The sequence below is a fragment of the Eptesicus fuscus genome, chromosome 17 (genome assembly GCF_027574615.1).
Source record: "Eptesicus fuscus isolate TK198812 chromosome 17, DD_ASM_mEF_20220401, whole genome shotgun sequence".
Taxonomy (NCBI): domain Eukaryota; kingdom Metazoa; phylum Chordata; class Mammalia; order Chiroptera; family Vespertilionidae; genus Eptesicus; species Eptesicus fuscus.
In genome coordinates, this window is record NC_072489.1 from 25,354,844 (window position 1) to 25,367,419 (window position 12,576).

Below are 12,576 nucleotides of genomic sequence, written 5' to 3' on the forward strand. Positions count from 1 at the left end.
ACACATGGTCTCACCCGGACCCAGGGACGCTTGGCCTCTCCCAGACCCAGGGCCTCTTGGGCTCACCCGGGCCTAGGTGCACGAGGCCTCATCCGGATCCAGGGACGCATGTCTCACCCGGACCCAGGGACGCTTGGCCTCTCCCAGACCCAGGGCCACTTGGGCTCACCCGGGCCTAGGTGCACGAGGCCTCATCCGGATCCAGGGACACATGGTCTCACCCGGACCCAGGGACGCCTGGCCTCTCCCAGACCCAGGGCCTCTTGGGCTCACCCGGGCCTAGGTGCACGAGGCCTCATCCGGATCCAGGGACGCATGGTCTCACCCGGACCCAGGGACGCCTGGCCTCTCCCAGACCCAGGGCCTCTTGGGCTCACCCGGGCCTAGGTGCACGAGGCCTCATCCGGATCCAGGGACGCATGGTCTCACCCGGACCCAGGGACGCCTGGCCTCTCCCAGACCCAGGGCCACTTGGGCTCACCCGGGCCTAGGTGCACGAGGCCTCACCCGGATCCTGGGACACATGGTTTATGAGAACATTCTTGTGTGTGTGTGTTTTTACTATTCAGAGAGAGACAGGAAGTGACACAAACTGAGATTAAAGGGAATTTATTCTACCTAAACACGGAGCAGGAAGAGTTCTTTAATTAGCTTTTATATGGTAAAATCCCTGCTTTAAGAGTCAACCTAATTATTTTGTTTTTATTGATGTTTTAACATGATGAAATAACTCAGCTGAAAAATAACATAATGCAGTTTTACTGCATACATAGAAAGGTGAGATCTTTCCATTCTTTGCTTACTTCCACCAGAAAAAAAAAAAAAAAGAGGAGGGTCTTAAGTAATCTCAGAGTTCATCTTCTTTCTTTGGTAAGAACAATGAGGAGTTGGAAGGGTTCTACAGAAGGAAAAAACCTAATAAGTGTGTGAACTTCCATTAACAATGTGGTATTGGAAGTGGTTTTAGTGTGGCCCAGAGAAGGGAGATAAGAAAACCACTGTGTAGAAAGAAAAGTACAGACAACAAATATTTTGATGTTGCAGACAGAGAGATGAAGAGGTTTAAGAGAAAGTTGCTGGGACAGGAATGCATACAGCAAATGACACCCCCTGTCTCCCCAATATAAATCCTAACAATGTAGACTTGTAAACCTTAGATCAAGCAGATAATGGAAACTCATTACATTAAGGAAAGTTTTTGTTTCTCTTTCCACATTATTACAACACAGTGTGCATTCCAATTACAAAAGCTATTTGTCTCAAATTCCCCACAGTTCATACCAACTGAGTAGAATTTCAAGGCCCAAATTCTATCCTTAAAGAGGTATTTTACAGTAAATAAAGAAAAAGTACATGATGTTTCTTGCTCAACAGAGAAGAGCCTCCAATCAAATCTCCTGTTGATTATTTTCTCTTCCTCAACACTAATAGTAGAATTGTTTCCCAAATGAGACACCCCACTCTGGCAAAAAAAAAAAAAAAGACAATTAGAATTCCCTAAAATGCCCTTTATCAGCAAATACTCCATAGCCTTGCCTCAGTCCTACTGAAAGAAGAATCTGGGGAAGCAGACTCAGCAATCAGTATTATTTTTAAAATTCCCCTGGTGTGTCTAATGAACAACTAGATTTTAAAACCACTAAGTACTTTGAATATTCACTTGAAACCAATTACTTCTGAAATCAATTATTCAAAATGTAGAATATGGACTTTTTTTAGAATTCAAAATATTAAAACCTATAAATCTCTTGATGGAATTAAGAGATTCGGTTTCTTTCCATGTTCATTAATAACTATCAATGTTAAAACACAAACCAATAAAAATATCTTTTAAAAACAATAATAAAAAATAAAGATCATCCTCTAAAAAAATAATGAGAGATATCTGTAATACTATCAACAATAAAAAATATATTTAAAAAATAAAGCTCATCCTCTAAAATAAAATAAAACACAAAATAACCTTGCTATAAATACTCTTGTTTATATGTGTGACATCAAGCTTAACCATCTACACATCCTTTTGTCCCCCATGAGTTTCCTGTTTAGTTTTTTATTAGTAACAGTATATTCCATAACTAAAGAAAAAAAATTTCAAACAAAAGAAAGCTTTTAATGGTAAGGAAAACAAGACAATAGCAATACTTAGATCAAACATTAGGAAAGTGACAAAACAGATGTATTATTGAGCACTGTCACACGTCAGAAGACTTGTCTATGTGTTCACAGAATTGAGGGGTGTAACTGCATATACCGTAGAGGAAGATTTCTTTTAAAAAAGTTCTTTGGACTTTAAAAGGAAAACCATTAGATTAATAATTGTCTTTAATTGTGCACATGACAATCAGGCTGCCATGTCCAAAATATTACTGTCTGACATCTACCAAAAGGTGCCAGGAAACTGTTGATCATTAAACTCAAATTGCAAGAAAATATTAATGCTATTCCTAAAGCACAGTACAGCTCATCACAAACCAGAATCACATGAAAGATAGTCAGTCACTGGTTTTATTCAGTCTCTTTACGCCAATTAAGATAGTCTATGTTTGTTGAAATAGTTAAATACTAGGTGAAAAAAAAACAGGAAGGAAGTTGTCATATTGAGGCATAAAATAGGGCTATGAAAATCAGCATTGTGTTAGAATGAAAGAAAAAGATGCCTTAACATGTTAAAAGTAAAGTTCCTCTTTGCCTAAAGAGGAAATAACTAGTCTAAATCAGAGGTCAGCTTGGGTCTTGAGCAATGTTAGAAGAGTAAGTCAGTGGATGCCACAGGGAGATACAAACAAAATTAAAAAAAAAACCAAAAAAAAAACCACCAGGGGTACAAAAATGTCAGTAGAGGAGAAAAGTGTTAAAAAAAAAAAAAAAAGCAACAGAATTAATTGTGGAGCTCCTCCTATACCAATCTCTGTGCTTGATCCTTTATATCTTACATTTCACAGTGACCCTATAAAGTTCCAATATTTTTCAGGTGGAGAAACTGAGGCTTAGAGGTTAAATTATTTGCCCAAGGCCACACAGTTCAGTAGGCAGCACAGTCAGTGTTCAAACACTAATTAGAATAACTACTCCAAATCCCAGTTCTCCTTTGAACTTACAGAGGAAGAGAGAAAGGAAGGAAAGAAAAAAAAATATGTAGGTGATGGTGATGCCTAAAAAGCTCAGGAAAACCTATGCTGACCAGCCCTGCTTTGGCCTTGCTCTCCTGCTCCACATTGAGCAACTCATCTCTTCCTCATTTTGCTTTCCATCCAATGTAAAACGTGAAATTCCAACATGGTGTTCATTGATGTCATACTATCTACATAGAGCAAATATCCAAACTCTTCACTAATTCAGTTTAGGTGGCTAAGTAAGTCTTATACCTTGACCCCAACTGGAAGCTGCTTAAGGCCACGTGTTATAGCAGCCAGTTCCTGGCTCAGGGGTTTACACTTAGGAGGTCCTGTGATCTAACAGGTAATGTAGTTGTCCATCTACATTCTCAGGCCCCTTCAAAGTTAAAAAAATTACATATATAATCAGGATATATATATATATATGTATATATATATATACACACATACACATACACACACACACACATACACACATACATACACATATACACATATATACATATATACATACATACATACATACATACATATATACATATATACACACACATACATATATATCAGTATTTATATGTGTATATATTGGCAAATATATATCAGGGTTTCCAGGAAAATCTACAACCAAAAAAGAAGGTTACTGTATACGCCCACACATTGGATTTAGAAGTACAGACTGTATTTACCAAGGTCAGCCTTTTCCTTGAGAACGTCTTTGAAGTTGAGTCCACTGTTGAGTGTTGACTGCCTGTACTTCAGCAGAGCTTCCTTCTGTCCATTCCTTCCCAAGGCCTCTGTTTTCAGGGACCCAGCGTGGAGGCCACATCTCCACTTGGAGAAATCAGAATGTACCCACTTGACCAGGTCTTCAAGCTTCACAATCACTTTTTCAGAAACAGCAATGACTTCATCCTACAATAGGTGGTTGGGGAAAGAACAAAAATCATTATTTGTGGTTCTGGGGTAAATGATAAATTTTCAACAAAGCCCATCTGAAAAACTATTTGAGCAGCTTAACCTTATGCCAGCTGACAATGTGCTTTTTGATGACAGAGATTCTTCAATAACTCACTTCATTTCAGTGGTTTTTCACTGCTGGTTGTCTAGTTGAGGAATAATTTATAAGATATATTTGTTATATGATTAGAAAGTACAAAACTTGAGCAGTAATTCTAACAGCCATTTTTTAATGCTAGTTGCCAAAACTCACTCTGCCTATCTAACCACTTGGGTGAAAGCTAATTTTTAAGTGCAATTAATTGCAAAAGTAAAAAAGTGAGAACTAGATGACTAATGGTTAGCCTGTCTCTATATAAATAGTCTAAGTAAATCTGGGATTCTTGGAACTCTGACTCACCCTAAAATTCCTATGTTTATGGTACATTTTCCCTTGGCTTATACACAAATATTGAATTTAACTTTTGTCCTAAAAATTAAATAAAACTGTGATGTAATCCCAAAAGAAATACTTCATAAATGTTATGTGCTTCCCACTGAAAGAAACTTACACATACTCATGTTTCTTAAAAACTTTGTAAGTTGAGAAATGAACTGATTTTTTTCTTTTAATACATATGGGGTAAGAGGCGAGAGGGCGAGTGAGGAGAAAGCCTTTGAATCTAAGAAAAGTAGTTGAAACTTAAGTTTCTCCTATGGCTCATAAATTTGAATTTTAAGCATCTCTAATTGCTTCCAGGAAACAACCAACTTTTCTGACTCAGAATTAATCCAGCGAGATATTTATTAGATGTCCATACATGGAGCAGAGGAGGGCCTCTCTTACTCAAAGATTCTTTGGAAAAGGCTTAAGATCATCTCACTGGGTTTTAAGTTAAATTATTTGAAACATTTGACATTTCAACTTGAACTGACTTCTTTCATTTCTTTTACTTCACATTTCTGAAAAAAAGCTTAGCTCTGAAAACCCCCAAGCTTATAAAATCTGAGAAATATTTTTGACAAACAACAACAGGAAGATGTCTCTAAGCTATTAAACAAAAGGAATTCACAAGTGATTTTGACTAATTTGGCTGTTAAACATGACTCTTTCCTCCTTCACACACACACACACACACACACACACACACACACACACACACACACCACAGTATTACACACGCTACTCCAAAGCAAACAAAAAAAGGGTTTATTAAGATAAGTCTCACACAATAAAAAAAAAACACACAAAAACCCGGGGTTTAGTTTTTAGAAATATTTTAAGGTGGGATCTAAAATTACACTTTTGCTCCTCCAGTTCCAAGCTGCTTCTGAGAAGAAAGTTTGTTAGGCAGTAGCAAAATAACAAATACTCTATCAAAAATGAAAAGTAAAACTTGCGTAATGGAATCTTTTCTCTTATCACGATTAACTATGAACTTCCACTAAATGGGAGACAAAGTGGAAACTGTTTTGACCCTCTGCTCGAGAAAAAAAATATTTCAATGCTTTACGTAAACAATGGGGCATATTACAAAGTACCATTTCAACGGATGATTTCACTCTGATTCACTACACTATCCTCTTGCAATAAAAGATCTGTAGTTGTCACGCATTTTATAGCTATTACATGGTTATTATTAAATGTCAGACTGAAAATGCAGCCTGGGTTATTGTTTCAAAACATATGGGAACAGCTTCTGGACAGGGCAAACCAGAAATCTAGTTTAGAATAGACTGGAAAATAATTATCATGCTATATAAGTCTCAACATTAGCCAAGATGGAATTTGACAACAATTTTACCAAATATGGTTCCTTAGAAGAGACAAGTTTGGAAATGAGTGTTATTTTCAAATAGCTCTCACTCTGATCAAATGATTATCATTTCAATTACCAGTTGCTTCAGATCATTTCCAAGAAATGGCATGACTAGCTCTGGCTGGCTTCCAATACCCGCCAAACAAATAGTTTATTAACCAAGAGAAAATACAGTCCTAATGATGTCATTGATGAATAAACCCATCTTTCAAGATTCAGACCAGAGATTCTGCCCACCCTCCTTTTCTCTTTGAAAGGGGCCTTCTGAATATATACACAATACACAAAAACAAACGCAGGAATTCACATAAACCTGCATAAGCCATAAACCCAAATTTGGCTTAATTGTGAAACCACCAGTATGTTTTACTGGATTCACAGAGAAACTGGCCCTGCAACATTGTCAAATGCCAGGATTTAGAAGGAAATCTGATAAGCAGAGGAGGGGAAACAACAAACCAACCCAAAAAACAAAACAGCCAATATATATATAGAAAATGTCTCAGGAAACATTACTTTGTACACACAATGGCATAGATCACATGCTTGAATTTATTATTCTGAACAAGTGCTGACTAAAGTTCCTAATACCCACCATTCTTGGGCAAGTCTCTATGTTTAAGAAAAGAATTTCAATAAGCTTGTCTCATAATTACATTAGCTGTCTGCAAACTGAGAATTAGCACTGGATAAATATTGCTGATTTACTCTAATACAACACAAAAGGAACACAAAGAAATACTTTGTTCTTCTATTAGTGTACCTTGGCTTTTCAATTAACCTGGCTCCTAATCAATATTTATGTAGGCTGTGTTGAGACACTTTCTAAATCCATACTCCCTTTCATTAATGTTTTAAACTGCCTCTTTCTGTAATTTGGATTTTGTTTCCACCACTGTGTAAAAACAGCTTATTCAATCATGGAATCCTTTAAGTCAGAGGAGATCAGCTAGTCAAGAGGTCATAAATCAGCCAGCCCATGTGTATGGCTGGCCTCTCCAAGGGTTCTAAACACTGATAAATTATACAAAAGTATCCAGACTTCCAGCTTCTCTTGTAAAATAAAATGAAATAAAAGTATATCTGTCAAAAACAACAAAAACAAAAAGCCCACCATCACCAATAAAAAACAATTGAATGTGAGTAGCAGTTGCCTTCCTTAGACAAGATTCGAGATCTCTAATTACCACTGTCCCCACAACTCCGCATTACCTCACATTCCGTCCACATTCCCCTTACCTGCCCGGTCCCTTGGGCTGCCTTACATTCCGTCCACATTTCCCTTACCTGCCTGGTCCCTTGGGCAGGCACCCAGTGTTGGAACTTGCATACTCTGATTTAGTCCACTTACCTCATTTTATTAATGAGGACAATAATGTTCAGGGACATGGCCTAGTGGTAAGTTCTGCTAGAACTTGGACAAGAATCCAGGTTTCCTATCTGCCTGGGTTCAAATCCCAACTCTGCAATTTACTCACTATGGAGCACTGGACAACTTCATATAATCTGGCCACTCAGTGTATATCCTATATAATAAAAGGCTAATATGCAAATTGTCCCCTCGACCAGGAGTTGGACCAGCAGGCAGGTGGGCCAACTTCCCATGTCCCCTCCCCTGGCCAGGCTGGCCGGACCCCACCCATGCATGAATTCATGCACCGGGCCTCTAATACACACACTGAGTGGCCAGATTATTATGCGTATATTTGTGTGTGTATATATATATATATATATATGTATATATATATATTATATATGTATATATATGCACATTCACACATATATTTCAAATGTTTATAAAAGGATAATAATAATCCACCTTTCATGATAATTGTGAGGATTAAACAGGCTAACGTAAATGAAGTGGTATGTCAGTTGACGTTATCATCACTCCTTTGCATTCCATTTTCCAAAGCATGCCATGCAGAGATGAGTTTGGATTGTTCATGGGTAAATTTATTTTTTTTAAATGTAAGTTACACATTGCTTATTTTTGTGTGTGGCTACTTTCCATTTACAGGAAAATGAAACTGGTTTCTCATTTACAGGAGCTATAGAAAGTTTCCTCTTGAAATAGATATGTTTTTAAAAATTGACCAATCTGAACAAAACCGTTAAGTTAACATGGGGACATGGGGGTATGACAAAAAGAAAAAAAGAAAAAAAGCCAAGATGCTATGAAAATGACTGAGATGTATTAGATCCGTGGTTCTCAAAGTGTGGTCCAGGGGCCTTGGGGAATCCCTGAAACTATTTCAGGTGGTCCATGGAGTCAAAACAATGATCCTAATAATACTCAGACATTATTTGCTTTTTTCTTTCTTAGTCTCTTTCAAGTTGGGGTTTTCCAGAGACTACATGACGTATGTAGTAGCAACCCAGAGAACACTCTAGCACATTAACTATCAATAGAGATAACCCACAAGATATGAGAATCCAGCTGTCTCTATTAAGCTAGATAATGGAGAGATTGACAAAAATGTAAAACAATACCACTGTTTTTACTAATTTTTTATTTCAAAAAATGTGGTTAAATTTCAAAAATGTTTTACATTTAATAATGAGTTTATTTTGCCATTTTAGTTTTAAAGTTAACTTGCAGTAAAATATCTGTTTTTAAAACTGTATTGTTGACAGTATTACAGATGTCCCCCATTTTCTCTCCCTTTGCCCCCCTCCACCCAGCCCATGTCCCATCCCAGCCCTTCCTCACACTATTGTCTTTGTCCATGGCTATATATGCATCTATGTTCCTTGATTAAATATCCCTTTTATGGTGTGCAGTTCTATGTGCTTTAACACATGGCAAGCACTGATCTGTTCTTCCTATAGTTTTCTCTTTTCCAAAATGTCATAGAAATTGAATCCTACAGTATGAAATCTTTTGAGACTGCTTCTTTCACTCAGCATAACAACCTTTGAGATCAATCCATGTTGCCACACGTGTCAATAGCTTGTTCCTTTTTATCGCTGAGTAGTATACCATAGTATGAATGTGTCGCCAAGTTGGTTTATCCATTCATCCATTGAAGAAAACTGAGTTGTTTCCAGTTGGAGTGTTTACAAACAGAGCTGTTAGAAACATTCACGTACAGGATTTTCTGTGAGCATACATCTTCCATTCTCCACAGTACATACCTAGGAGAGGGATCGCTGAGTCATACGGTAAGTGAATATTTAATTATGTAAAAACTGCCCAACTGCTTTCCAGAGTAGCTGTAACATTTCGCATTCCCACCAGTAATTTATGAGAGTCCCAGTTGTTTCTCATCTTCACTAACACTTAGCATATCACTGTTAATTAATTTATTATTGCCATTCTAATATGTATTTAGTAGTTTCTCAGCATGTTTTAAATGTTCATTTTCCTAATGACTAGTGATGTTGAACATCTTTTCAGGTGCTAATTTACCATATGTATATCCTTTTTGGTTAAGTATGTGTTTAAGTTTTTGCCCATTTTTTAAATTAGGTTGTTTGTTTCCTTACCATTGAGTTTTGAGAATTCTTGTACTTTCTGGATACAAGTCTTTCATCAGATATGTGGTTTGAAAATATCTTCTTCCAATTTGTAGCTTGTGTTTTCATTCTTTTTACTGTCTTGCACACACACAAAAGTTTTAAATTTGATCAAGTCCATTGGTCAGTTTTTTCTTCTATGGATTGTGGTTTTGCTGTTATGTCTATGAGCTCTTTGCCTAATACCAGGTCATGAAGAATTTCTTCTACGTTTTCTTCCAAAACTTTCATAGTTCCATATTTAAAAGTATAATCCATTTTGACTTAGTTTTGTATAAGGTGTGAGGGTCAGCTTGACATTCCTTTTAAAATTCTAACACATTAAATATCAATAGAGTAACCTACAAGCTCCTAAATAATTTTAGTGTGAAGGATCTTGAGTCCAAAAACTTTGAGAACCACTGTACTGTATCATTAAACCAAGGCCTTTTCTTTTCTTTTGTTGTGTTGTTGTTTGTTTGTTTGTTTTGTGTTTTTTTTGTTAATCCTCACCTGAGGATTTTTCCATTAGAGAATGGAAGGGAGGGGGAGATACAGAGAGAGAAACATCGACGAGAGACACATCCATTGGTTGCCTCCCACATGTGCCCTGACCAGCTAGGGCCCAAGGCTTTTTCATTTTCATTTTCCTTGACCTCTTAGTAGCATTTGGTAATGAATAGCTCTACCCTGAAATGAAACTCTTCCTCTTATTAAGAACTGTGAAGAGTCTGAGATTTTACTCTACTTTCAAACTTACCAGTTGCCACAGGTTTGTGGACAGTGGCAAAGGACACAGGACTCTTCGTCATTGACAAAGGATGGTTTACAGCAATAGCTGTAGTCAAAGTATCAGCTTTTGTGTTGGTTCCTTAATACCCACTTCCCAAAAGGAGATGGGAAGAGGGCTAGATAATACCTGCATATACAGTAGGGTGCATTATAGGAGAAGGCCCCTGAATGTAGGGAACTCAAATCTTTAACACCCGTCAGTAAGCATGCCTGCCCTTTGTTCCCGGAGAAAGACACTCGCTCTGTCTTCAAGGCTGTTTGTTCACTAAACAAATAAACATCCTTCAAAAACAGTCCAGAACAAAGGCAGTCAGTGGCTGTGCTCACAAGATGTGCAGATATTCAAGAGATCCTTGGAGAAGAACACCTACCCAACACCTAACACCGCCGTATTCCTTTGCTTTGTTCAATTTCCCTTCCTCCTTATTCAATCTCCCTACCAGAAAAATGTTGGAAATATATATACTTAGATGTAGTCTGGGTCCAGGTCTTCTTTCTCTGCAAAACATTCCTTGAAGAAATCATTTTCCCTGGGAATTACAATGTTCACCTGTTAGCCCATGGCTACATTCTACAGTTTGGTTCCAAATATTCCTTTAGACTCCAGTCCCCTGTTGCCAATTTATATGTCTCAGAGTCAGCTCAAGCTCAATGGAATTGCACAGCCCATTTGGCTTATGTGTAAGAAAACATCTTAGTTGACACAGGGGAATTTAACACTCCCCAACTGTGGCTAACTTTTCCCGAATATCTATTCTTCCTTTCTTCTTGATAATAAACTGCTAAATTGCTGGGTACAGAATAAAGGCACCATTTCCTTGCTTTCCTTATAGCCAGGTGCAGCCACATGACCAAGTTCAAACCACTAGGATATGGGTATTAGTGATGTGTGAAACTTCAGGCCATGCCCTTCCTTATAACACCATGTAGTACCCAGTCACAGATCATTGCTGAGGAGAGAAATACTCAGCTGTGTGAATAGAGTCCAAATGACAATAAACACATAAGTCTAATATTAGAGGGGTTACGGGGGGCGGGGAGGATGAAAACAGCAAAACACAGCATAGTCACCTCAATTTTCCCTGGATTTTAAAAATGTTCTTTGTAGTGGTTAAAATGTGATAAATGTTGGGAACACAAAACACATCATCTGGGGATGTTAGCTACATATATTGTAAAACCAAAGTAATAGTCCAATTGGTTCCATAAGAGTCTGAAATTTTCATCCAGATAGAGGCTACAGATGAAAATAAAATTGTCAGCTTTTAGAAAGACCACGGGCAACCATACCAGCTAGTGCCCTAACCATTCTTGCCAGGCATTTGTGCCTATGGTGTACACCAAAGGACTCAGGCAAGGGGAGGAAAAGGCCACCATTGGTCCTGGCTGGTTTGGCCACCCCCTTTCTTTCAAGCCTCCCTCAGATACCTGTTTTTCAAGGCACCTTTTCGTGTGCCCAATCACTGTTCCTGTTCCACATTAGTGTGTTTGCTAACAGGATAGCTACAGAGTGAGTAAAAAGGTTTCACTCTATAGGCACATAGCTACCTATCAGAGGTCCAAAAAAGTCAGGTGAAACAGAATGGTAATGTGGATCCACAAGATGAAGCTTTAACTGGTCACTGGTGAAATGAGAAAAATGAAGACAATGCAGTGAGCATTTCATGAAGCTAAATTTGCTAGATTTCAAGGATTATCCTTGTATCAGTTGGGATCCCAATAGGAAATAAGTGGAATGATCATCCAAGAAAGGTTTACAAAGGGACTAATGACAAAGGTGTTGGTGAGATGTAAAACAACCATATGAGACAGATAGTATAGCTAGTAGCAGTTCAGCTACCACCACTCCTAAGCCAAAGGGTCAAAAGTGAGAGGGGATGGTTACCAGGATCAGAACAGATCTTTCTACTAGTGGCAGTGACTCTTCCTTAGAGGGACACCATCAGCCTGGAGGAACCTCACAGGAAAGAACAGGGAATAAATACCTGCCTTCACTCTCCTCCCTCTCATCTCTATGGCTGAACCCCACTGGAAGCCACAGGGCCCAGGAGTTCTGTTAATGGAGCCTACACAGGTCAGCCTTCCAGGGCAGAGCAGAGAGAAGGGATCCACATTGATCTGGAGGGGCCCTCTGCACCCTCTTTCCATTTAAGACCTTATCTCTCCTCCTTTTTATCTGGTGTTATCATTTTTTCCCTCTGAAATGAGGATGGCAATAGATGTTAGTAGTTATTGTTTTTCTAATATCCTTACTAAGCAAAATAAAATAATATCAACACTAAGTTGGTCCCTGACCTGGGAATTGCTGTTATTGTCTGTGGCATAATGTTAAATCTTTGCTAGGCATCAGTATTGGATGCTGAATTGCACAAATCTGCCTTCTACAGTAAACACCTGAATTACAGAGACTT

The 12,576-nt window shown here is 38.1% G+C and overlaps 1 protein-coding gene across 2 annotated transcripts in view; it reads right to left on the reverse strand.

Annotated features, from left to right (window-relative positions):
* Positions 1–12,576, reverse strand: part of ARID5B (AT-rich interaction domain 5B) — a 181,434-nt gene that overhangs the window by 147,924 nt on the left and 20,934 nt on the right. For both annotated transcript variants that reach the window (XM_008145469.3, XM_054729047.1), the window contains one exon: positions 3,806–4,031. In XM_008145469.3, coding sequence (XP_008143691.2) covers positions 3,806–4,031 — 226 coding nt within the window. The remainder of the gene's footprint in view (positions 1–3,805; positions 4,032–12,576) is intronic.